The 22,644-nt window shown below is 40.2% G+C and overlaps 1 protein-coding gene across 1 annotated transcript in view; it reads right to left on the reverse strand.

Annotated features, from left to right (window-relative positions):
* Positions 1 to 22,644, reverse strand: part of sema3bl (sema domain, immunoglobulin domain (Ig), short basic domain, secreted, (semaphorin) 3bl) — a 92,062-nt gene that overhangs the window by 45,415 nt on the left and 24,003 nt on the right. Inside the window, exons 2-3 of the mRNA XM_008291093.1 lie at positions 21,156 to 21,316; positions 11,823 to 11,885 (exon numbers count right to left, since the gene is read on the reverse strand). Coding sequence (XP_008289315.1) covers positions 11,823 to 11,885; positions 21,156 to 21,316 — 224 coding nt within the window. The remainder of the gene's footprint in view (positions 1 to 11,822; positions 11,886 to 21,155; positions 21,317 to 22,644) is intronic.

Here is a 22,644-nt window from a genome sequence, read left to right on the forward strand (position 1 = left end):
GATCCAGAATACAACAATTACATCAGCATCTGACGCAGGTTGATCTCCAATTATTTGAAGCACTAATACAATATAAACTGAACCAAAACCAAGAACAAGTTGCATCAACATGAGAAAATACAAATGACCTGAAGCAGCGAAACAGAGGAAGGTTGCTCCAAATGTGAAGGACTGAAGTGACCTACGAACAACTTCTTTGAAAATTCTAGGGACTAAAGGAAAGGGTCCGAGTTTCTATGAAGATCTTATTAAATGTAGAAAAAAAAAAAAACAGGGTGAATCCAATTCAAGTGGGGAATATAAAAGGTCATTAATGACACAATAGAGAAAGAACAAAACGTGAAGACTGAGGAAGTATCAAGACGTTTGTGTACAACACAGAGGACCAGAGGAAGCCCAGGGCACGACTACTTCCTTCATCCTGTCTGTAACAACAGCAGCTGGAAAAGGGACAAGAAGGAAGGGCTGGATGTGATTGGCTCACATTAACCAGGTCAAACTCATGTCTGCACAATGACTGGATGCCTGGAGTGTGTGTGAGAACGTACACTTTGCTGGATTTAAAAAGCTGAATTAGATTTAGGAGTTTTCTTGGATGTTTCTTCTCTTCATGTTGCATGTTTGTGTTGTTGTCTGCGTCGTGATCGTCTGCACATGTCCTTGTGGTCGCACAAGTGCATGCATGTAATAAATTTGCCGGTGTGGCCCGCGTCCCTCTCAAAGCCGCGGTCGGACACTCGACGGTTGTTGATCATTTCCTCGAGTGCTCTGACGTAAGCCGTGAACAGAGACAGTTTACATCAGTACATTAGCTCGTCTCTCCACCCAAACACAAGTGGACCGGCGGTAAACAGAATTTATATTAGCTATGTGTCCAATAAATCTAAATTTACTGCTAATTGTTCAGTCTTACAAGCGTATGAGTTTCAAACGTTTGTAATTTCATCTAGGAAGACGGGAAACCTGGCAGCGTTTTAAAGGACTTCTGACAGGCTGTTTCCCACTAATTAATTAGATGACTTTAATCATGACAAGCGCCGATAAACAAGTTCCAGCCGACTGAAATCATCTCCTAGAGGGATAAAGTTAAAGTTCGGACTTTATTTAGTGTCTCTGCGTTCGTAAAAAAAGATGCATAACAGAGTGAACATAAGTCTGTCTCCCCCGTGTTTCCGTTCTACTGCTCAGGGATTCATCTTTGGAGATCCGTGCAGCAAAAGTGGAATGAAATGTTGAAAAGAGGAAATATGCCTGGGCTCTCCCACTCTGGGGGTTTTGGGTTTTACAATTCTGTGTGGTCTCCCTGAGATTAAGTGGCAATAAAGGGAGTGGTGTTAAACACAAAACAAAGTGGTTTGATTACTAAATCCGGGCGTCTTGCTGGGAGATCCGAGGGAGCAGCTTTAACATCTCGGGTTTGAAAATCGCTGCGTAAACATCCAGAACGAGGGCGAGATGGCGAGGACTGAACCTCGCAGTGCTCACTTATTAACCTTTGATTATCAGGGGAAGGTCGGCTGACCACAAACACTCTTTCCCAGCAATACCCCTCGCCGAGTTAGAACTTTGTAGTTTCCGACGAAGCCACAGTTACGTGTCCAGATGCGTTGGAGAGGGCTTGTTTAGCATTTTAAATATTGATATATTACTTCTTCGCTCTGAGACATCTGCATCATTAGCATAAATAAACAAGAACGCCGCCAAGGCCTACAACGGTCAAACAATGGCAGCCTGCTACTGGTTGAGGACTCGCATGAAGTTAAATAGATTTCCGAAAGTTTTATTTGACATCTAACTATTTGGATAATAAATTTGTGGACTTTTACAACGTGTATTTTTCAGGGGGAAAAAAGAAAAGAAAAGAAAACTTGGGCTGAAGAACAGAGAACAGAGAAAAATGTCTTTCAGGAGTTATGATGAGACGTAGTCGGAACTTAGTGAACCACAGGCCACAAATAATTCAATCATAGTTTGATGTTTTTTTTACACTAAGCAAATGCAGCCTCACAGTTTGGCCGATGGATCTGAACTCTCTGCCTCTTGGTCATATTGGTAACTGTACTTTGCTGATATTTTCAGGAACTTGAGGGTGTTTGCGAAAAAAATGCTACCACCAACCACACCGTTGTTTTCATTCTCAAAGACCAATGTTGCACTGTTAGATGGAGGAATTTATGTTGAGGTCAACTGATGGTTAATTGGCAATATTCTTGGAGCAGAATGCATAACAGCCTATGCATGCATTCTCTCAGGGGTCGTGTGCACCTAAATGCTGAGTAAATACTAATTTGTCGCCTCCAATATGCAGGAGCAAATATGTTCAGTCCTTTTATCCTGTCAAATGATCTGTTTCCTGTTGGTTTCCAATGTATTTCCCATTTCTAAGGAACCCTTATCCATGACACACCCTCCCAGTTGTACACTTGGTTGCACCCATGAAGCAACAGTGAGTTCAGTGCCAAAGCCTTGGGTTCGTCCTGTAGGTCCTGGAGGCCAACACTGATCTCTTTCCCTGAATATTTAGAGCAGAGTTCTGCATGTTTCTGCTCCCCAAAAACTAATATCACAAAGAAGCAGTTGAAGCATCAGGAGAGGAGAGAATATGTTGTTGCACATTACAAGATGCATACAGACAGGAAAATTACTTTGTACAGTGAGCAGAGGAGTTTCCAGAGTTTCAGACTTTTCTTCACATCTCTGCACTTAGATTGGACCAGAATGAAACTGTAGAGAGTTTAAAAGCCTCAGCGTGTGAGTCTTTACTCAGCAGAGATGGAAAACACAGAGTTCATGCCTTTTGCTTCTGTCACTTCTCCACCGTATCACGTTATCTACGAGGTGTGTCAGGAAGGTTCCAGGACTGGTGTCACGAAAGATATATTCCAAACTACAAACTACCAGTTTTCCCCTTCAGATGATCAACCAGCACGTCTACAAAGAGATCCTGCAGCGTTTGCTTTGTTCAGTGAAGAGGCGAGAGTTGTGACAGGACAAGTCGTGGCTGCTTCCCCATGACAATGCTCACAACGCCCTGAGCATCCCACAGTTCCTCGCTGAGAAGAACATCTTGGTGCTGGAACAACCTCCCTACTCACCACCACCTGGCTCCATGGGATTGTTTCATCTTCCTCGAGCTCAAGGGGGTCATCAAGGAGACCCGTTTTAAAGACATCAAGATGGCTGTGACGATGGAGCTGCGGAGGATCCCGGAAGAATCCTTCCAGGAGTGAATGGCGGCGTGACAGAGAAGGCTGGGGAAGTGTGTTAGACTCCAGGGGGATTACTTTGAAGGGGAAAACTTTTGATTTGAAATCTATCTTCTGTGACACCAGTCCTGGAACTTTTCTGACACACCTCGTACATGCATGTTGGGTGTTTCAACATCACACACCGTTACCCAGGTGACACAACACCACCCACAGGTACTTACATTACATAATGCACTGACATGTCTGGAAAAGTGCAGCTAATAGTGTGACTGAATAAGTTCTGACACATGCTAGATTAATGTCTTCTTCATGTTCCTCAGGCATCAGTGAGAGTAATTCTAGATTCTGGAGAAACATTAATACACCTCCTAAAGTCCTGTTTGCTAAACAGCAGCAGACACAATCCTATAACTCGAATTCAGAAAAAACAATCATGCGTTTTGGCTCTGTCATTCTTTCTTCTGAAAATATGAAAAAATCTGCTGGTCAAAAACATACATAGAGTAACTTGAATCATCACTGTTGGTGACGTAGAAAGCTGCGTTAATAAAAAGTCCTTAGTGGCCTCTTAACTTCTCGTGAGTGATTCGAATTGACTACAGCTGCTGACTCCTATGAAGCAATTTAATTAGGCCCCATTTGATACATGCATTAGACTCAGCCAAAGTCTGAGGTGTTCAGCAAAGATCTGAAGAAGCAAATCATTGACTTGAACAAGTTCTGAAAGTAACTTGGAGCCATTTCAAAGCAGCTACAGATGATGGTCTATACAAGTGTATGGAAACGTTTGTTATACATACAGCAGCAGTTACTTTAATAACACATCATTTGATGGCTTATTATGATCTAAGTTCCTCCACACACCTGATAGATCACCTGTTTCACACTGATTTCAGGTTTATAAGGACAAATTATTGGTGTTAAAGCGTCTCTGGATGAATCCTGAGCTTCATCAGAGCTGTCAGGACATTTTATTAAGACAGTCCTGTTATTACACACATAATGACATGTCAGTGTTTTTATTGTGTTACAGGACCGGAGTTAATGTCTGACTGAAGATTACAGCCTTGCTAACAGCTATTAAAAGCCCCAACATGTTTTATGATGACTGACCCGGGAGAGGGAGCGGCAGGTTTGGACACAGAGAGCAGTTTCCAGGATAAACAGCCAATGTTCAGCAGTGAGAAGTCAGATTGTGTGACACTAACAGGAAATGAGGCCCAACACACAGAGACACACACACATGTACTGGACTACAGCGAACTGGACCTCCTACCCAAACACAATCACACAAACATCAGGAGGGTAGTTCAAAGCAGGACAGCAGGATAAACCGGTCCGTCCAAGGCTTTGGTCTCCGCTGCCGTTTGATCCTCAAAGAAAGCGTTTCTCTCGATTGATTTCCAGACAGCACTGAAAACATTCAGTCATGGCAAGAGGCTCTCGCCAAACTGTATGAGATGGTTTTTCCTAATATCTACCAATTACTCCCACCATGAAGGGAATCAAGGATTCGATTTAGCATAAAAAAAAATACCACAGGCACCTACTTGTCCTGCTGGCAGCCTTGAGAGCTGCAGTCAGCTTTTAGCAACATTGACGGCATCTTTTTGTCCTTAATGTTAAACAGAAACAAGACGTGAGGAGGAGCTGCTGCAAAGGTACCGTTAGAAAAATGATAGACTTTTCAGCTTGAAACACAAACATTTGACGAACTGGAAAGAAGGCGCGAGGGAGGATTTTATGTTTGCAAAATGACATTTGGTTCAGCTTCAGTCCCATCAGTGACTCATACTTAAGCAGTAAAGTGAAAACGTGACTGTTTTTTAAAACAGGACAGTCTTTCCTGCACTCGGGCACAAAATGCAAATGAAAAAAAAGTCGAACCACACTTCAGATGAGGCTCTACCGTGAGGACAGTTGGATTACCATGAAAGAACAAAGCACAGAACTCAAATCGATTTATGGAAACGACAGAATTCTAATTAATTTTCTCACTGGAAATGCCCAACCTGCCACTGCTGATCCCTTCTGTGGGCGCTATTTGCGGAGCATTAAGATGTGTCACAAATGAAAGCAACTTGCGGATCGGATAATAAATCCGGCTGAAGATGTAGATGGATGGAGCAGAAAAATGTGTTAACAGCGAGAGCAAGACACTGCACGCTCAGCTGAAGTCACCCAGTGCCTCCCTTTTCACTGGTATTTATTTGTCTGAGCTGTGATTAATGACGGTGAAGGTCACGAGGTTGTGACTCTGGGAGGAAACGCTATCAGTAAAAACATGCTTTAGGTGGTCGACACTTGTCAGGAGAAGACCGTGGAGACGGGCTTTTATTAAACAGATACAACGGACACACTGCAGAAACGCAGATCTAACCAACTGTTATAAGACTTAAAGTCCACTCGGTCTTCTTTTTAGGTATAAATGGATTATCTATGCTGTTAACAAAAACATTTTTACCTGTAGTTTTATGAACACATTATTTTTATTTTACAGATTTGCCCTGTTTTCTAAAATTACAAAGAATAACTGGTAAAATCACAGAAAAAAAGTATTAACCTGCATGTTGACTGTAAAAAAAATAAACAAATTTTTTTAAAAAGAGCAGGCTCAAACTGTAAATCACATCCAGATAAAAAATCTGCATTTTTACAAGTAGTAATTTGTATTATGACAGTATGTGACCATAAAATTAGTTCTATCGTTTTACAAATATTTGCCATTATATTAAAGAAATAATACATTGATTAAGGATTGAAAAATGGTGAAAATAAATAAAATTAACTTCTATTTTTCAGACTTTCCCCCACTTTTTTCATTAAACTACTGATAATATCTATTAAAATCACACAAAAATAATATCAATTATCACACTGACGGTGAAAAAAAAAATATTGGTCCCAAATTCTGCCTCATATCCACATCAAAAAATGTGTTTTATTGCTTCTAAATCATCCAATAAAAAAGATAAAGCATTTGCAAATATTTGGGGGGGAGAAAAACAAAACAAAACATATATACATTAAGGATTGAAAAATGACTAAAGAAAAAGAAAAAGAAAAGAAAAGAAATTCACACAAAAAAGTAAAAAACAGAGAAAAACTGTGCACAACGTCCACATCAAAAATCTGTATTTTTACAAATGGTACTTGTACAAACAGTATTTGTCCTTTTACAATATGTGACTGTAAATTTACACAATTCTACTATATTTTAATCAGCTAAAAATATGAATCCTTTTTACAGATATTTGCTGTTATTTTTACAATTTTTAAATATTACAGTATTTTACGATTTCTTTAAAAATATTTTTGTTAGTTTTTTATGTTTTTAGCAGTTTGCATAGGTGATCTTTTGACCTGATTAATAACAAAACACTTTATCAAGGAACATTTACTCACTGCTCCCACATATTTAAAAAGTTTGCCCTTAAATTCATCTTGGGATTTTTGCAGTGCATCCTCTGGATTTATTCATCTCTCACTGACCTTTAAGGAACGTATACAGACAGTCATGCAGCTGCAGTGTGTTTGGAAGGACAAATGCATGTTGTTGGCTTTTTTTTTGTTACTTCAAAAGCATAATTACTCCTAAATAGACTAAAACTTTGGTTAATTTGAATGGACTTTTTGTCTCTGCCGTATTTACGAGACACCAAACGCGAACACACAAAAGTCCACAGCAACAATGTGAAGCCCCTTTTCACCTTTCAACCTCGACCACTTTCTGTCAAACGCTGTTTAACAGACGCAGACAGCAAACATGTGAGAGCTAACATATGCGCCGTGTGTTCAGCGAACGCTTCTCCTGCTTTGTAGATGCAGCCGGACGCGGCGGTAATCCATCTCATCTGACACCAAGAAACACACAGAAAACAAGATACGTGAAGGTATGCGGGGAGACGTCTGCGCAGTTTAACAAAAGCTGACAAACATCTCAATTTGGTTCGCATGCACAGAAATCCACACTCTTTATGGCTCCTTCGGCACGAGAAGGTAGAGTTACACCGAGCCTGTTCTCAGACCTGTACGATAATGGATCGTGACTCCTCCTCGATGCTACAGACGGTACAGTAGCGCACACACACCCAGCGCATAGAGGAAACACCTAATAAACCTGATATTAGACACCCAAGACACACCTGCCACTTCAAACACAGAGAACACACACCTACACACTAACCTGCTCCAGATGGAGGCGGCTAGAAGCACAAAAACTACGGCTCCTTCAACATCTCCTACAGCAGTGTGTATTGATTGTGTGTAAACCAGTAATCGGAGCCAGTTGAAGCATCCAGAGAACAATTAAAAGCAACTGGGAGCTCCAACTGGGAACAGATTTAACAAAAAACATCTCCTATTCATTCCTTCCTCCAACGCTTTCCTCATTTGTTTCACTGATTGCTTCCTTCCTTTGCTTTCTACAAGGAACGAACAAACAAGAAGAATCCAAATGACGAGTTTAGAAGGAGGAATCCACTTGAGCCGCTGTGGGGAGCCGTGAATGGCCCGGGAGGAGAATGTTGAGTGGGCTAACACAGGATTCATGTGGAGATATTCACAAATTAAAGCGGTCTGTAATTAGAATCTTTTATTTATTTCAATAAAATCCAACCTGTGGTTTCCCTGGATTCATGAATGACTGATGGAGAATAAGAAACGCTTTTGCTACGATGGTGGAAGTAATTATTTTTTTAAGTTTCTGGGCCTAAAAAAACACTCAACAGTCAGGTTGTGCAGCTTGTCGTCAGTGCTGTACTGGTCATCGAGCATTCTGGGACAAATCCTAGCGCGCCTCTAACATCGTTGCACAATAATTCATAAAATTTTTCACCAGCGCTGTCTGTTTTGTCATTCTGGGTGCACATGAGAGCTGCCCAGACCTCTGCACAAAGCCCACTGCAGGATAATAAGGGTGCTATGTGAACTTCTCCTATCACATGATGCTCTGAAAAACGTGAACATAGTTTGACCATAACGCTTAAACATAGTTTATTCTTTCTGTCTTTTGACCCTCTGAAAACCAAACCCGCCACTGGGTTTGAAGGGCATGTTGTTGTCTGCTAACATATTTCCAAAACGGCCCAAATATACATAAAAGAGCCAGAAACTTTAAAAATTGCTGGATTTGTCAACTTTGTGTTGGTCCTTGAACTACTCATCAAGGACATGCTGTTCCTTGAGTAGATGTACAAGCCAATTATGTAATAACTGGCCAATAACATAATAAAAGTCCTGAACCGACAACGTAATAACTTTTGGCTGGTTATTACAGTTGCAAAGATTTTATTTTTTTTGCAAAGAATTTTTTTTTTTTTTTAACCGAAAGATATTATGTTACTGGTTCAGGACTTTTATCACATTATTGTCCAGTTATTACGTTATTGGTCTATTGTATTTTAAAAAGTGTAACTTTATTTTGTTACCAGACGTTGTTACGTTTTCAGCTGTTATTACATGATTGGCTTCTACAGTAAATTTAACCAAATCTAAGCGTGATCAAAATCCTTTTATTTATTTATTTTTCTCTACATCTCATTTTGAAATTCGCCTCCTGAAAATACTTCGGCCACACTAACTAGATTCTGTAAAAAAATTTAAAAAAAAACTGCGTTCCTCGGCACAATCAGGAAACCATTACCGGCTCAGCTGTGACTACAGTTATGTGACAAAACTTCTGGGACTTTTTTTGATTTTGTCAGGCTGAACTGTAGGCTGTGTAGAGACGAGACAAGTATGAAAACATAAGTATAAACACAAGTATATATTTATTTTTAGTCATATTTAGCCAATCACTTTTTTTTTTCTTACTGTTGGTGACACCTGGGCAAATACTGCACGTTGATTTCAGGCCTTTTTAATTCATGTAGAAAAAAAAAAAAAACGCCAAAAAAAATTCTTGATATTTTAGTATTTCTAGCTTTATCATACTCCACAGAAGACATTTTGAGTTGTCTCTATTTCTAGCCATTGTTGTGTTGTTTCCATAGAGGTGCAGGACTTAATATTGTTGTTAAAAGATGAGCCCACAGTGGAAAAATGTGACTGGAGCAAAAAAAAAAAAACACTAACTGTTTGGAGTTCAGACGGTTAGTGAGAATGGTTTTTAACAGTTTTTTTTTTAAATTTTTAATTATTTGAAAGTCTTATGGAAGCTGCATGTCAGAGATTAGCTGCATAGAAATTGCAGTATCACCTGAACAATACAAACCCTCATAGCCTTTTATTAGATAATCTTTCTGAGGTAGCAAATAACTCAAGGTACTGACATATTCCTCGGTTCAGGTTTTGATTTAGGTTGTGGTTTTTTGAAGCTGAAGTTTTACTCTTTCTTCTCGACGTTATTTGAGACTTAATTAGATGAACAGCGAGCGTGTTTCTCGTTGTGTATGTACTACTTTAGCGTTACCTCCCTGTCTCCTTTTATTATCCCTCCCTCTCCTCCTTCCTCCCTCTGTTTCTGAACCTTCATTAGAACATGTCCTCCTCCTCCTCCTCCCTCTATTACAGACACTAAAGTCTTCATTTACGGCTGCAAGAGCCAAATGAAATGTAAGTGAGCTCCTCTCTGTCTCTAGTGGACGCCAATAATGAGAGATTTGCTTTAAACTGTAAACTTTTTCATGGTTTACGGCACCTTTCTGAGGAAGATCCTGGAGTGTTACTTGCTGTAGCGTCGGAAACTGCGGTGTCGGCACAACACGACACGGCAGTAAACTGTCAGAGGACGGCCTTTACTACACTGACTGCTAAAGGAACATTCTGCTCTTTGCGTCACTTGATGAAAAGCTTTTGCAATTTTGCATCACAGATTTCAAACCCCATAAAAATTCAAGCTGCAATAATCAAAGCAGGGAGACACATGAGAGACACTGAGGACTAATGAGACCAGTGTGGATCCAGGGTTCGGCTGGTGGGCAGCCAAAATCCTTAAAGGACCAAAAACCAACCTGACAAGCTGCTGTCATGGAGAGAGCTGCCTCCACGTCCCTACGGAGGCATTTTAGTGGCGAGCAGAGAGCTGCTCAGCAGTCGACTCAGTCAGTGGATTTATAAAAACACAAAGGCCTTTTGTGGCAACGGGGTACAGTCAGACTTTACTGGGAATGGAAAAGAGATGCCGAGGCAGACAGCACGTAAAGATATGAAGGGACCGCCGGATTTTACGTCTTTCTGATGGTACCTGAACTACTCATCTGTGACGTGCTGTGTCTTTCTTCACATCTAAGCTTAAAATTGGGATAGTTCATCAAAATTACTTTGTTCTACATTTAAAAACTTGACAAAATCCCCCCAATTTTTCAAACCAAACTACTGTAAAGCCATCAGTGACTCAAGATTCAGGGACTTTTCAGCTGAAGTGGGATGAACTGCAGGCTGTGTTCAGGGACAGGCAGAAAGGAGACAAGTATGGAAACTAATTAAAAACCTCAGTAGCAAAATATTTAGTTTAGTCACCTTTTTTTTCCAGTATTGGTATTTTTATTTTTTATCTGACCTTTATTTTACCAGGTAAACATGTTTGAGAAGCAGCTCTTATGTGCAAACATGACCTGGAGAAGAGGCGCCATGCAGCAGGAACAAATACACATGGAAAGTACAGGCGCAAATAGACACATAAACATAACACAATGAGTGAAAAACGATGTGCATGAGGTGTAAGAAAGTGTGTGTGCATAAGTATGTAAGAAAAGTCCGGCGTGATCAGCAGGAGCAACAGTCGACTACAATCTGATGGATTTTAAGCTTGAAGGTGGTGAGTGGAGTCAGAGTTCTAAGTTTGAGAGTGTTTTGTAAGGTGATCCAGCTGCTGCAAAGGAGTTAAAAATAGTAGGAGTATTGGGGATGATGAGCTTGATGTCACTAGACCTGGTATGATAAGGATTATGAAGAAGAGAGGACAGGTAGGGAGGTGTCTGGACCAGAACTGATTTGTAAATGAAACCAGTGGTGAAGGGAAGACCACCTCACCAGTTTATAGAGGTCACAGTGGTGAGTGTGGACGGGTGCATTAGTGGCAAAGTGGATGGCAGAGTGATAAAGAGCGTCCAGTTTATTGAGCACGGTGCTTGTGGGCACTACAGAACTGTTGTACGTATTGATTCCAGGTCGTCAGTCGAGTAAATATTTAAAGAAGTGACGGGTTATGAAACAAGCACAGGACAGGACAGGCAGGCAGACGGACTGCTGGGATCCAAACTGTTTACAGAGTACAGGACGGAAACATGTTTTCATGTTGCTATGCTGCTGTAGCCTTCAAAGTCTGTTTTCCGAATACAAAATTAGGATGAAAACTAGAATCGGCTGTTAATGCTGTTAAGAGAACAAGGCCAGGTCAGGTGGCCTCTGGAGGATTTAAACTTGGGGGCATTTAGAGGACAGATGAGTCAGGACAGGGTATAAAGATATCAGAAACAGAAACACTGTGCCTCTGGGTGTGTTTAAGCTGACTGCAGAGTAAATTTTACAAGAGACAACAATGGAAACAAACAAAATGGGAAAACACAAGTGAAGGCACAAATGTGTATTTCATGAAAAGAGATGCATCTGACTGTATTTTAGAGGTAAACATGTTAAATCAAGAAAAAGGAATCAACCATCCATGCTTACCTGTGGCTCCTTCCCTGTCTGGATGCAGTCCTCTCTGTTGCCAGGTAATGGAGGCCAGTAGATCTGAGCAGGAGGAGAAAAAAAAAAAAAAGAAACAGAGTGAGAAGAAAAAAAAGAACAGGATGATTAATGACCTCATCTAGGAAGCAACGCAGACGACCACCTCATTCGCTCATATTGCAAAGTGTCGTTCCTTCGTGGGAGCCGCACCAGTTCTGCGGAGGTCTGCTAACGCAATCAGAACGTAATATTCAACCTTCTGTGTCATTAAATGTGAATTATTTTCCAAACAAATCCAACTTTATGGCAATTAGAGGCAAACCGAGCTGAGCGGATCATCCGCACACGATGAAACGGAGGAGTTTTCAAACGGCAGCCAAAGATTTTAGGAGTTTACTTTTGGCTCGTAAAGCGGAAAAACCTCTGTTGAGACAAGACAGGCTGATGTATCGCTGTGCTCACGACACCAGAAGCCAACAGCAGTCGTTTGTTTGGCAAAAATGACTGGAAAAAAAGGCAAATTTTCTCACTGACAAAGTAGATCGTTTTGGTTTTAATCGCCCAAATTTCGAGATATGGCAGCGAATAAATAAATAAATATGATGAAAGACGTGCAGTTATGTCACGCTGTGAGCCCTAAACATCACTCTCATCTCCTATTTTTGTAGCTAAATGTGAAGCATCGAATAAAATCCTAACGTCCACACGACTCAACAGTTTGTGATTACGATTGATTTGTCCAAAAAACAAAAAATGTCCTCACACATTGGATTGATCACACGCCTTCAGGATCTCCGATATGGAAGTCTTTTGTTTGGAGAAGTCTTTGGGAGACACTGTGCATTAAATAAGGTTCCATACAGAAACACGGCGGACCGCAGTGATGCTGTGAAATCGTTTCAAGACCATCTGGAGCTACATATATATAAATATATAAAACTGCCTTCAATTTTCAAGTCAAGTTTTCACAGAATAAATCCAAGATTGCCTGATTAGAAAAGCCCCACAGTCCTCCTCTCCTTCTGCCAGTTGAATAAGTAGACGAGGTGAATCTCAGATAAGCATGAAATGAAATTTGGACCTGAAACAATGGGGCTAGTTTTCACGCAGCTTTCTGCAAAATGAAAAATGAAATCAAACTGCCACTGAAGCCCAAGTTGGTCTCAGCTGAGATTCAGTCATGCAGTTTCGTGCAGACTACGAGACGGGCTGCTCCGAGACAATAAGTCTTTGTCTGGTCTGGTAGGAAACCGGCTTTGTTTTGGCTAACAGGGGGAATAGGAACCAGAGGGGGAAACAAATGACTTGCTTTGCTGTGTGTGACTGTGTGGAGGAGCATGTAAATTAAGAAAGAGAAACGGAAAAACGATGCAAACTAAGTTCAGGAGACAAGCGAGTGTCTGTTTCTGCTGCTGTGGCTCAAAACTGAACCACATTCTGTATCACAAACAGGCTTTTATATCACAAGTTAAACATGGAGACAGATTTTATCTCACAGGTCTGGAGCCGTCGCAGCTTAAACAGGGGACTCAGGATGAACCAGAATGACTGAAACCTGGATAACAAATGGTCTATATAGTGTTTGTTATTTTGTAGTAGTGTCTGAATGTTAAATTATAGTTGTTACAACCTATATATGAACTAATAGTATCCCATAATGCACCGTGAAGAGTTGTGTACAAGTGATGGTCACTAACCAGCAATATTAACCATCATGCATTGCGTCAAAGGAGAATGTCTGATGCCTACTTCTTAGTGATAAGACATACTTTCTACTGAATCTATCTTTTCTATATGTATAGTCATCCTTTAATGTGTTCATACCCTCCCATTAAAGAAGGAAAACAACAGCTAAAGTTGAAATTGACAAAAGTTATAACAAATAAAAATGTAATGATCATGGCATTGCTTTGAATTGTGGTTCAACAGAAATATTTTTAAAAGAAAAAAAAAAAAAAAAAACTCAATCAAACAAGCATGATAGGACCCATAAACTTGTATTTAGTTGAACAACCCTTTGAGCCAATCACTGCCATCATCAGGTGTTTTCTGTAACTCTCAGTCAGACTTCTGCACCTGTTGACAGGTGTTTGGATTTTACTGCTCATCAGCAAAGTGTGGGAGAGTTTTGTTTGCTTTTTTTAAATTATTCTTTTCAACCACAGATCGAAAGCAATGTCTTAAATCTCTAAAGTATAATTTAGCAAATTTTTATTTATTATTACTTTTTCCAGTTTCTAGTTATTTGAATGACTGTTGTGAATTTTGCCTTTTCTTTAATGGAAGGAGATGAATACATTTGAGGACGACTGTATAGCTTGTTGGAATGACAACAGACAAGAGACAAATCCACGAGTTATATCGTGAAAACACTAAAATTATAAATAATAATGGAAGCAGAGCGATGCATCAACGCAAACAGAGGAAAAAAAGTTGTTTTCGCTTATTAATCTTGGAAAATACACTTAGTATAATCTAAAATATTTCACAAAAATGCCAGGCGGTTCAATCTGATATGTTTTATTTGAGCAATTTCAAACACAACCATAGTCATTTTAATTCAAAGTCACGTATATGTAAGGAATGCAGCTGTATATTGTTGTGTTCTTGTGTTTTTCTGATCTTCTCCCCTCTCTGCTCTGCTCCACCTCTTACTGATCCACTAATGAACCTCCACGATATAAAAGCACCAGTTCCTCCACAACCCTTTGCAGCTGTAGTGAAGCTTTCTGTCATTTCTGGTGTATTGGTAGTGAGTGCATTGCTGCTCTTTCTGTGTTCTTGTTTCTACTTTGTGCCTTTGAGAATAAAAAGATCCAAATCACCTTCCTTCTACTCGTCTGTGCCGTAGCTGCCCTCACAAGGTGCCTACTGTTCGATGCAGTCTGTATACATTTGGGACTTCTCACTTTGTCATAATAATGAGCCTTCAACTTTGTCTGTAATGTGAAAGGAGCTGTCATCTGTCTGTGCTCTGGTGGTTTAGGTTTGTTTAGACACTGTGACATATGTGATGTAACGGCGCAGAGGACAGAATGGCCAGAAAAACATGCTGGTTTGGAGACTGCAGAATCTGGCTGGATGAAGCCAGACATCCAGGGTTTATTTGGAACACTATGTTTGACAAACTGTGTACTGGGACAAACTAAAACCTTTTCTGGCATATTATGTAGTATGGATAGTGGAACACACCCTCGGTTTAGGGCTTTTAAAAGCTTCTTGTGTCCTGCGATTGGGTCCAGTGACAGCGAAGAGCTTTAATTTTGAGATTTCTTGCATAAGTTTTCTGTGTAGTTTCCAAGATTTTAGGCTAAAACAGAGTCATCATTCAGTACCTTATGTGACATTACTGCTATTTGCAAGATATTTTCACAATACCTCAAGTAACATTCTTAAAGGGAAAATCCAGAAGTGAGAAATTTGAAAATTCTGGGAAATCTGTGTGTATTTTTTTGCCAGGAGTTAGATAAAATGACAGATACCAATGTGATCGCTGTGCGGTAAATACAAATCTAGCGAGCTAATATGACTTACTCTATGTTTTTGTGTTTATTTAATCTGTACCTAAAATAAAGTGTAAAAACTGCTTTTTGCCTCTTTACAGGGGGGTAATGTACCACAATATTTCTTGGCTGAGATAAACTTTTTGTAGTTTCCAGTTGCTTTCTTTTTGCAAAAAAGAACAACAACAAAAAAACCAACAACATGCAGTGAGTTAATAATGCTCTACAGAGGCTTATTTGGTTGCCTTTAGCCTAAAATTTCTGTGTCTCCAGTCTGTTTTTTCACACTATATTCTTCTATTAAGCATTAACTATTATCCTTGGCAAGCTGCAAATATGATAATGAAGTATCCTTATTTTATTTTTGACAAAACATGTATTCTTGCAGTATGATATCCACTTACACACACACAGCGTTATTCATTTTATAGTCATGTTTGGACAATTCCTGGTTAAAGTTAGGAAAAGACTGTGAGGTATTTTATGACAGAAAACACTGATGTGAGGGTTGTGACACTTTGTGCGACATCCATCCACCCCAACCTCCTCCTGGAGAGCCTGGTGCAGTTCATTCAATCCAAAAATATACTATTACAATCCTAATACACTTGCATCTAAATATGATTTGGAAAACTGTTTGGTCATAGAGAGTATTATTTCCTAAAGAATGTTCATTCAGCTGTGAAAGATGCTTCTCATCTAACAAAAAAGCAAAAATGTTTATTTCCCCAAATGGCATCAATTATTTTAAAATAGATTGATATTCATATGAACATTTCAGTAGGAAAAACACCTTTGAATATTTTACTATGTCTGTTGTGTACTAGACTCAATCAATTCATATTTAACTGGAGAACAATAAAGACGCCAGCTTGCTTTAGACCCTCACAGCATCTAACTGATGGGTCCAGTTGCTGTTTTTCTACAAGCTGGCTAAGAAATGGTGAAAATCCATTGAGGCTTTGTTTGACATTAACATCTAAATCAGTCTTAAACCTAGACTGAAGTGGTTTAGATCTCTGAATTGTTTCTTTGGCTGATGATCCTCTATTGATATGACCGAGGCCTGGTTCTCTCTCTACAGTCTGACCTGAAGCAGCTTGATACACCCGACTGATGCTGATTTACCGTGAAATCAGCTGCACCCATAACCTGGCTGCTACTGATTCTTCCGTCCAACCAGAGCGTCACCCCTCACACTTTAGGAAACACGTCTGACCTCCAGCAGCCAGCCCCGTCCTGCCTTTGTCTGACCGCTGCTTGACCCGTCATCAGTGACGCGCGTCTTCAAAGCGCTCTTTAATTTTGAGCCCACTCTTGAACATAATTCATATCTGTGATTGCTTTGATCTTCGGACTTAGAACAAAGCGCGTTTGAACTAAAGGAGAAGTCCATCCGAAGTTGGGAACAAGTGACGGTCATGAATACAGACTGTGTTTTAACTTCTATCTGGATCTTCACATAAACAGGAACCTCAACAGCAACACAACAGTTCATTTAAAATCGTGGACGGACAGAAATCTTCAAACGGGTTTTGAAAGTTGAAAGAAGATTTTTAAAAAATAATCCTTTTGTGAAGTTCAAATACTGTGTGAGGAATGACAATAGACCTCAGAGCTCACATCAAATATTGCAAATCAATGCATCGCTTTCATCCTAATTTCAGCAAGATTTCCACTGACCCGGACTGTCGCAGCAGAAATACACACTTTCTCTTTTATCGCTTTATTTTAAATTTTATTTTTATTGCAGTGAACTCTTGCACGCTGGAAGCAGAGTTTGATGCATTTCCATTTTAATCAACTGCATTTTACGGCGTGCAACGAGAAAGAATTGCTTGATTTTAAATACTGCGCTGAAACATTTCTATGAACCTTAGCGGAGAAGAAAAACGAACTCCTCCAGAGGATTAGGTTTCAATACAGTCTCTACTTCTATTGACACTTTTTTACACTACATTCAAACGGATTCATCTTAAGCAATGCTGCGCCGGGCCGGATGCCATCTTCACAAGCACCAAGGAGGCACAAGATACACGTCAGTAACCAAACACCGAGAGAAACAAACCAGTCGTCTGAACCTGCTGAAGCATATGACAGCATCTTTGACCAGGAGCCACGATTCCAGGCCAAAGAAACAAGCCTGAACGTTACAGTAATCAAATACGGGATATCAAATACCAATCAATTGTGTTTATCTTGTAGCATGGAGAATATTTATACCATCAAATGAAACATATACATGGACTAAATCTGTATTTGTTTTAATTTTTTCCTGGGTAATTATCATTAAGGGGATTTTTTCCCATTTCCCAGATTTGATTCTGCAGGTACTGGATCCAGTTCTGGGCACAAACATCCTGCATTGGCCCGAGTTTAAGCCGTCTGACTTGTGTTCAACTGAAGCCTTGTGTTTAGAATTACTTCTACCTCCCATTACCACACTGTTGGTCAGATTTATAGAGCCAATGGTGGCAAACTAGATCTTCATGCCAAGCAAATATTGTACGTTTTTCGTGGGCAGAGCTGGAACTGGAAAACCACAATTTGGCACAACAGATTTCACAACAGTTGGCCGTGTTATTCTAGTTATTAAACATCTTTATATTTGGTATAAATGCCAGAAAAAAACATGAGTTAGTGTAGATGGAAGAAGTGTTGCTTATTTGGTCAGCAATGATTTAATTTGTCATGTTAGTGGAATTATTCAGAATGATTATTTTTCTCAAAACTCTTTAGAGATCAAAACTTCTTAGTTCTCTTTAACTTAATTTCCAGCCATGTGCTTCAGTAACTGACAAAGTTTTATGTATAAAATATACATGTTAGTATGAAAAAGAAATAAAACACATCTAGGTATGCAAGTATGAATGTATGCATTCATTTACATATTAACACCCACATACATGCACGTTATTTTCTGACTGAGGCGGTAAGAAAAAATTATTATCGAAGTGCAGGAGGATCTCATATAAGTGGAATATGGTGGAAAAAGTTCCAATATTTCATTAGAGATTTCTCAAAAAACCTCAAGACACCACATATAACCTGAAATACTTCACACCTTTACTTGTTTTTATCTTGAAAAGTATGTTCATGTGATTTTGGGGAAGTTTCATGAGCTATAAGTATTATTATAGGTTGGATATTTGTGCAATATATATATTTTTTTTTTTTTAATTTATCTTTAATCTTTTGAAATATTCTAATATTTTGAGACATATGTTGGGGGGTTTTATGAGCTTTCAGCCTCGCTGAAGTTAAAACAAATAAAGGCTTGAAATAATTCAGTTTATGTACAATGAGTCTAGAATATATACAATTTTCAGTTTGAGCAATGTGTGATGAAAAATATTGAACTTTTCCCACCATATTATAATCATGAGATGCATCTGTACATGTCAACTTAAGAACATGGGCCTCGTGGTAAATTACAAAATAAGTGCTGCCACATTAGTGCCACAGTTCAGAGTAAGATCATCAAAATTGAAAAAATAAATAAATAAATAAATAAATAAATAAATAAATAAAACAGTATTAACTTTAAAAACTTGTTTTACTTTGAAAAACGTGCATGAATGCATGTGATGGCTTTAATTTTGAATGTAATTAGAGCGATACATTTTAGCTCATCAAGTTTCAGAGATTTTATTGAAGGACTTTGTCACATAGGGAATAAATTAAAAACAGGATTATTCATTTAAATTTGAAGAGGCAGTTCCTCCATTTCAATGCAAGGCGTGGCATCTTACACTTATCTTGTTTTTCCATCTCATATCCTTTTATTTTCCTAAATGAAGCTGCTGCCAGGTAACAGTGCCACGTACGTCCCATTAAACATTTGAAAACCAAGTGATGCAATGTCTTTCCTCTAATCTCACAGCTTTAAACTGATTCCCTAAAATGTTGTGCTCAAATCACAAAGATCCTGATGCTGTGATTTTATAAAACAACTCAGGGATCAGCTGTGGGAATCGCTGTGAAGCCGGTCGTCATCGCAACCCTAACAGCAACACGCTTTCTTACGGTTATTCCATTATGTGAACTCGTTCTCTTCTCAGCATTCGGCAGACGTCTTCCAAACCTTTCTTTTACTCAACTCACAATCCCTGACTCCGACAGAAACCTCAAACAGCTCACAGCAAACTGGGATTTCGGCGCTCGGCATCACGAGTGATCGTCGGCCAAGAAAGAGGAGGCCGAGAGCGAGATGAAGGAGAATTAAGAGGTGGATGCGGTGGGCGAAATCTGGCGCTCTGTGTGCTTCAAACTCCCCATTCAGCCGTTCACTGTGTGTCATCGCAGTCTCTTTGACCCCTGCACGAACACAAGCGCACACACTCACCTACACACACACACACACACACTGCTGCTCTTAGCTAAAGTGCTGAAACACACCAGGGATTTTCAGGAGAATTATTTTTGTTCTGTACTCGCTGCAGAACCAGTTAAATGGAACACTGAGTGCACTGGGCGCCCGACTGGAAAGTAAAATACGAACATAAGCGGTGAATTTTTCCCCCCAAAAAACGGTTCTTCTGCATGCAGATGAAATGAAATCCTGTTTCTAATTTAAACTCGCTCGTTTCCCTGGTGGCAAAGTCCTCCAATAAAACCTCCCCGAAACCTCATAAGATATAACTCAAAGGTAGAGAAACTCCCAAAACTCCACAAATCAGAGCACAAAGGTCGTCTAGGTCTCCTGATATGAGGAATAAATCACATTAAATATGGATCACATCTTAATATGAGAAACATTTTCTCTGTAATTGTGAACTTACTGTATCTGGACTTAAATCAAGGAGCCAAAGAAATGCACCATTGTGACATAAAAAATGAATGGATTTCATTTAAAATCTGATAAGATCTCATATCTGATGAAAACAGCTTTGTAGCATTTTTTCTGCCTCTTTTTTTTTCTTCGTTAGTGTTTTGATCAGACTGGAAATCTGGATCATAATTCACCTTTCATGTGTTCCTGCATCGACAAAGCTCAACCACAATGTTTAACGAGCTCGATAACAAGTTTTACGAGTTCACTTTACAGGTAGCTGCACTTTTACAGGTGTTCCTCCCGCAGGAAAGGTACAGATGTGTTGGCAAAGGAAGAAGTTTGAAGTTTAGATGAGAGGGATCTTGGCTACAGAGCGAGAGCCGGAGCTGCAATCAGACATACTGAATGCAGGGCATGTGTAGGCCACAAACCAGTGGTCAGGAGCTGCAAAGTTACCTCAGAAAACTTTAATTAGGCCTCGTTGATCTTCATACAGAGATCCGTCTAAGATGGTTCGGACATGTCCATCGTAGTGCTCAGTTCATCAACAACATCAGGAACTTGGATGTCGCCGAAAAAGAAAGAGCAGGAGACCCAGGACAACATGGGAGGAGCTGGTGTCGGGGGACCTAGTGGACTGGGGGTTAACCTCTGAATGGCGAATGGAACTGTGCATCGTCTGACTCACTGCCAGTGTCCCAACAGACGTTAACGGGATAAGTAAGTAAGTAAAAATCGTTCATTTTTAGCTGTTTTTAACCCTTGACAACTGGGCTTTACCTTGAATATTTTCATTACTATTTTCTGTACCATAAAATACGTCTGTTCAGGTTTAAGTTCCTGTATTTACGGCTGATTTACAACACGCAGCGCTTTAACAGATGTTCTGCAAAGGAGGAACTCTGGGGGGGAAAAAAAACGCTCCACTTATCTCCTCCAGTCGTATATCACCAGTCTGCAGATTGGAACCACTTGCGACTTAAATCAAAATGCAATGATGTATGTGGACCGCGCACTAACTAATGGTGTATAAATCGCCGTATGCAGGAGCCTCACCTCTTTGGACTCGCTGCTGGTGGGTCCCAGCAGGAGCGAGTACAGGACGTCCTTCCCTCCCAGGAAGAGCCGGTCACGGTACTCGTCCAGAAAGACGGCGGTCAGAGAGAGCTGCCCGTGATGTCCGCTGAAGATGGACGACCTGTTGGTGGACAGCAGGTCTGCGGAGAGAGGAGGGGATAAACGGATGAGAAGCGGCATCCAAGAAACACACACAGATGCGTCGTTACGAGCATAAATAAAGGCTGTAATGTATTTAGACGTGCTGGAGCCAGAATGTTGTGCATGTTTGGCTCAGTGAGCACGTACACTTTGCATTACTTCTCCAGTGTTGTCCTGGAAAATATCCAGTCCTGGAGCATCATTTTTACTTTACTTTATGTCACTCGTTGCCAGGTCACCGGTTCATCTTTCCCCCCTTCTTTTCCAAAATGAATAGATTTTCAGTCTTTTTGTGGCGACTAGAGCATGACTCACTCGTGTGGGAATTTAGACGCATCATCGCCTTTTGTTCTGCTGTATTTGTCTCCAAAAATACTCCCTTTGCTGCTGTTGATACGTCATCCCAGGGTGGCACAAAACAAGAGCAGGAAATGTGAAAAAAATAAATATTTAGGGGACATTAAGTTGTACTAGAATGGAGCCAAAACAGGCAATAATTCACACTCCTGAAAGTTAAAAAAATAAATCGGATCCGCAGCGATCTGGCAGCAGCATCAAAGTCAAAAGGTTGATGCAGCAACGGTGCAGGAGAAGAACAGCTCGGGTTGAATTAAAGTTCAGCGAGACGCAGGGTGTCTCCTTTACAGAAACACAACCACGAGCCCACAGCTTCCCACAGATTTGACTTTTTCCACTTCTTCTTATTTCTGCCTCTCCTGGTTTCTCTCTTCGCGCTGTCTCCTCCTTCTTCATCACCTCCACTCTTGTCTAGGTAACAAGACGAGGAGAGAAATCCGTGCGTGAGAAGACACCGTCGGTATGCGAATCCTCGGGCTCGGCTGGTTTTCTGTCAGTCTCTCATCACTCGTCTGTCTCGCTCTTTTTTTTTCTTCAGCCCCAACACTAACATTCACATGCACCAGCGGTGAGAAAGAGGCCTGAGTCTCTCGCCACTCAGAGAAGGTATCGACTGAGTGAAGAACATGGGCCTCTAGTCGCGCTGACACCTTGTCTATCACTGAGGCCTCGCAGACTCACTCATGTACACACTGCTGACGTGTTTCTATGAGAAATCTCAGTTTCTCAGACTCACAGGTTTCCACAAATGCCTGAATACTTCAAATTATTTACATTATTTGTTAATCACTCATCTGTTTGTTTTAAATCACTTGCATCCATAATGTTGGGATTCATTTGCAGAAACTAAAATGTGCTCACTCGGGAACTGAAAAGTAAAACGGCAAGACAGAGGAAAAGGGGGCATGAAGGTAAAAAGCATGCATTTTGTTCTTAAGCTTCTCAAAGCAAGCAAAATTATTCAGGCTTT

The sequence above is a fragment of the Stegastes partitus genome, unplaced genomic scaffold, assembly GCF_000690725.1.
Source record: "Stegastes partitus isolate 25-593 unplaced genomic scaffold, Stegastes_partitus-1.0.2 Scaffold716, whole genome shotgun sequence".
Classification (NCBI taxonomy): Eukaryota; Metazoa; Chordata; class Actinopteri; family Pomacentridae; genus Stegastes; species Stegastes partitus.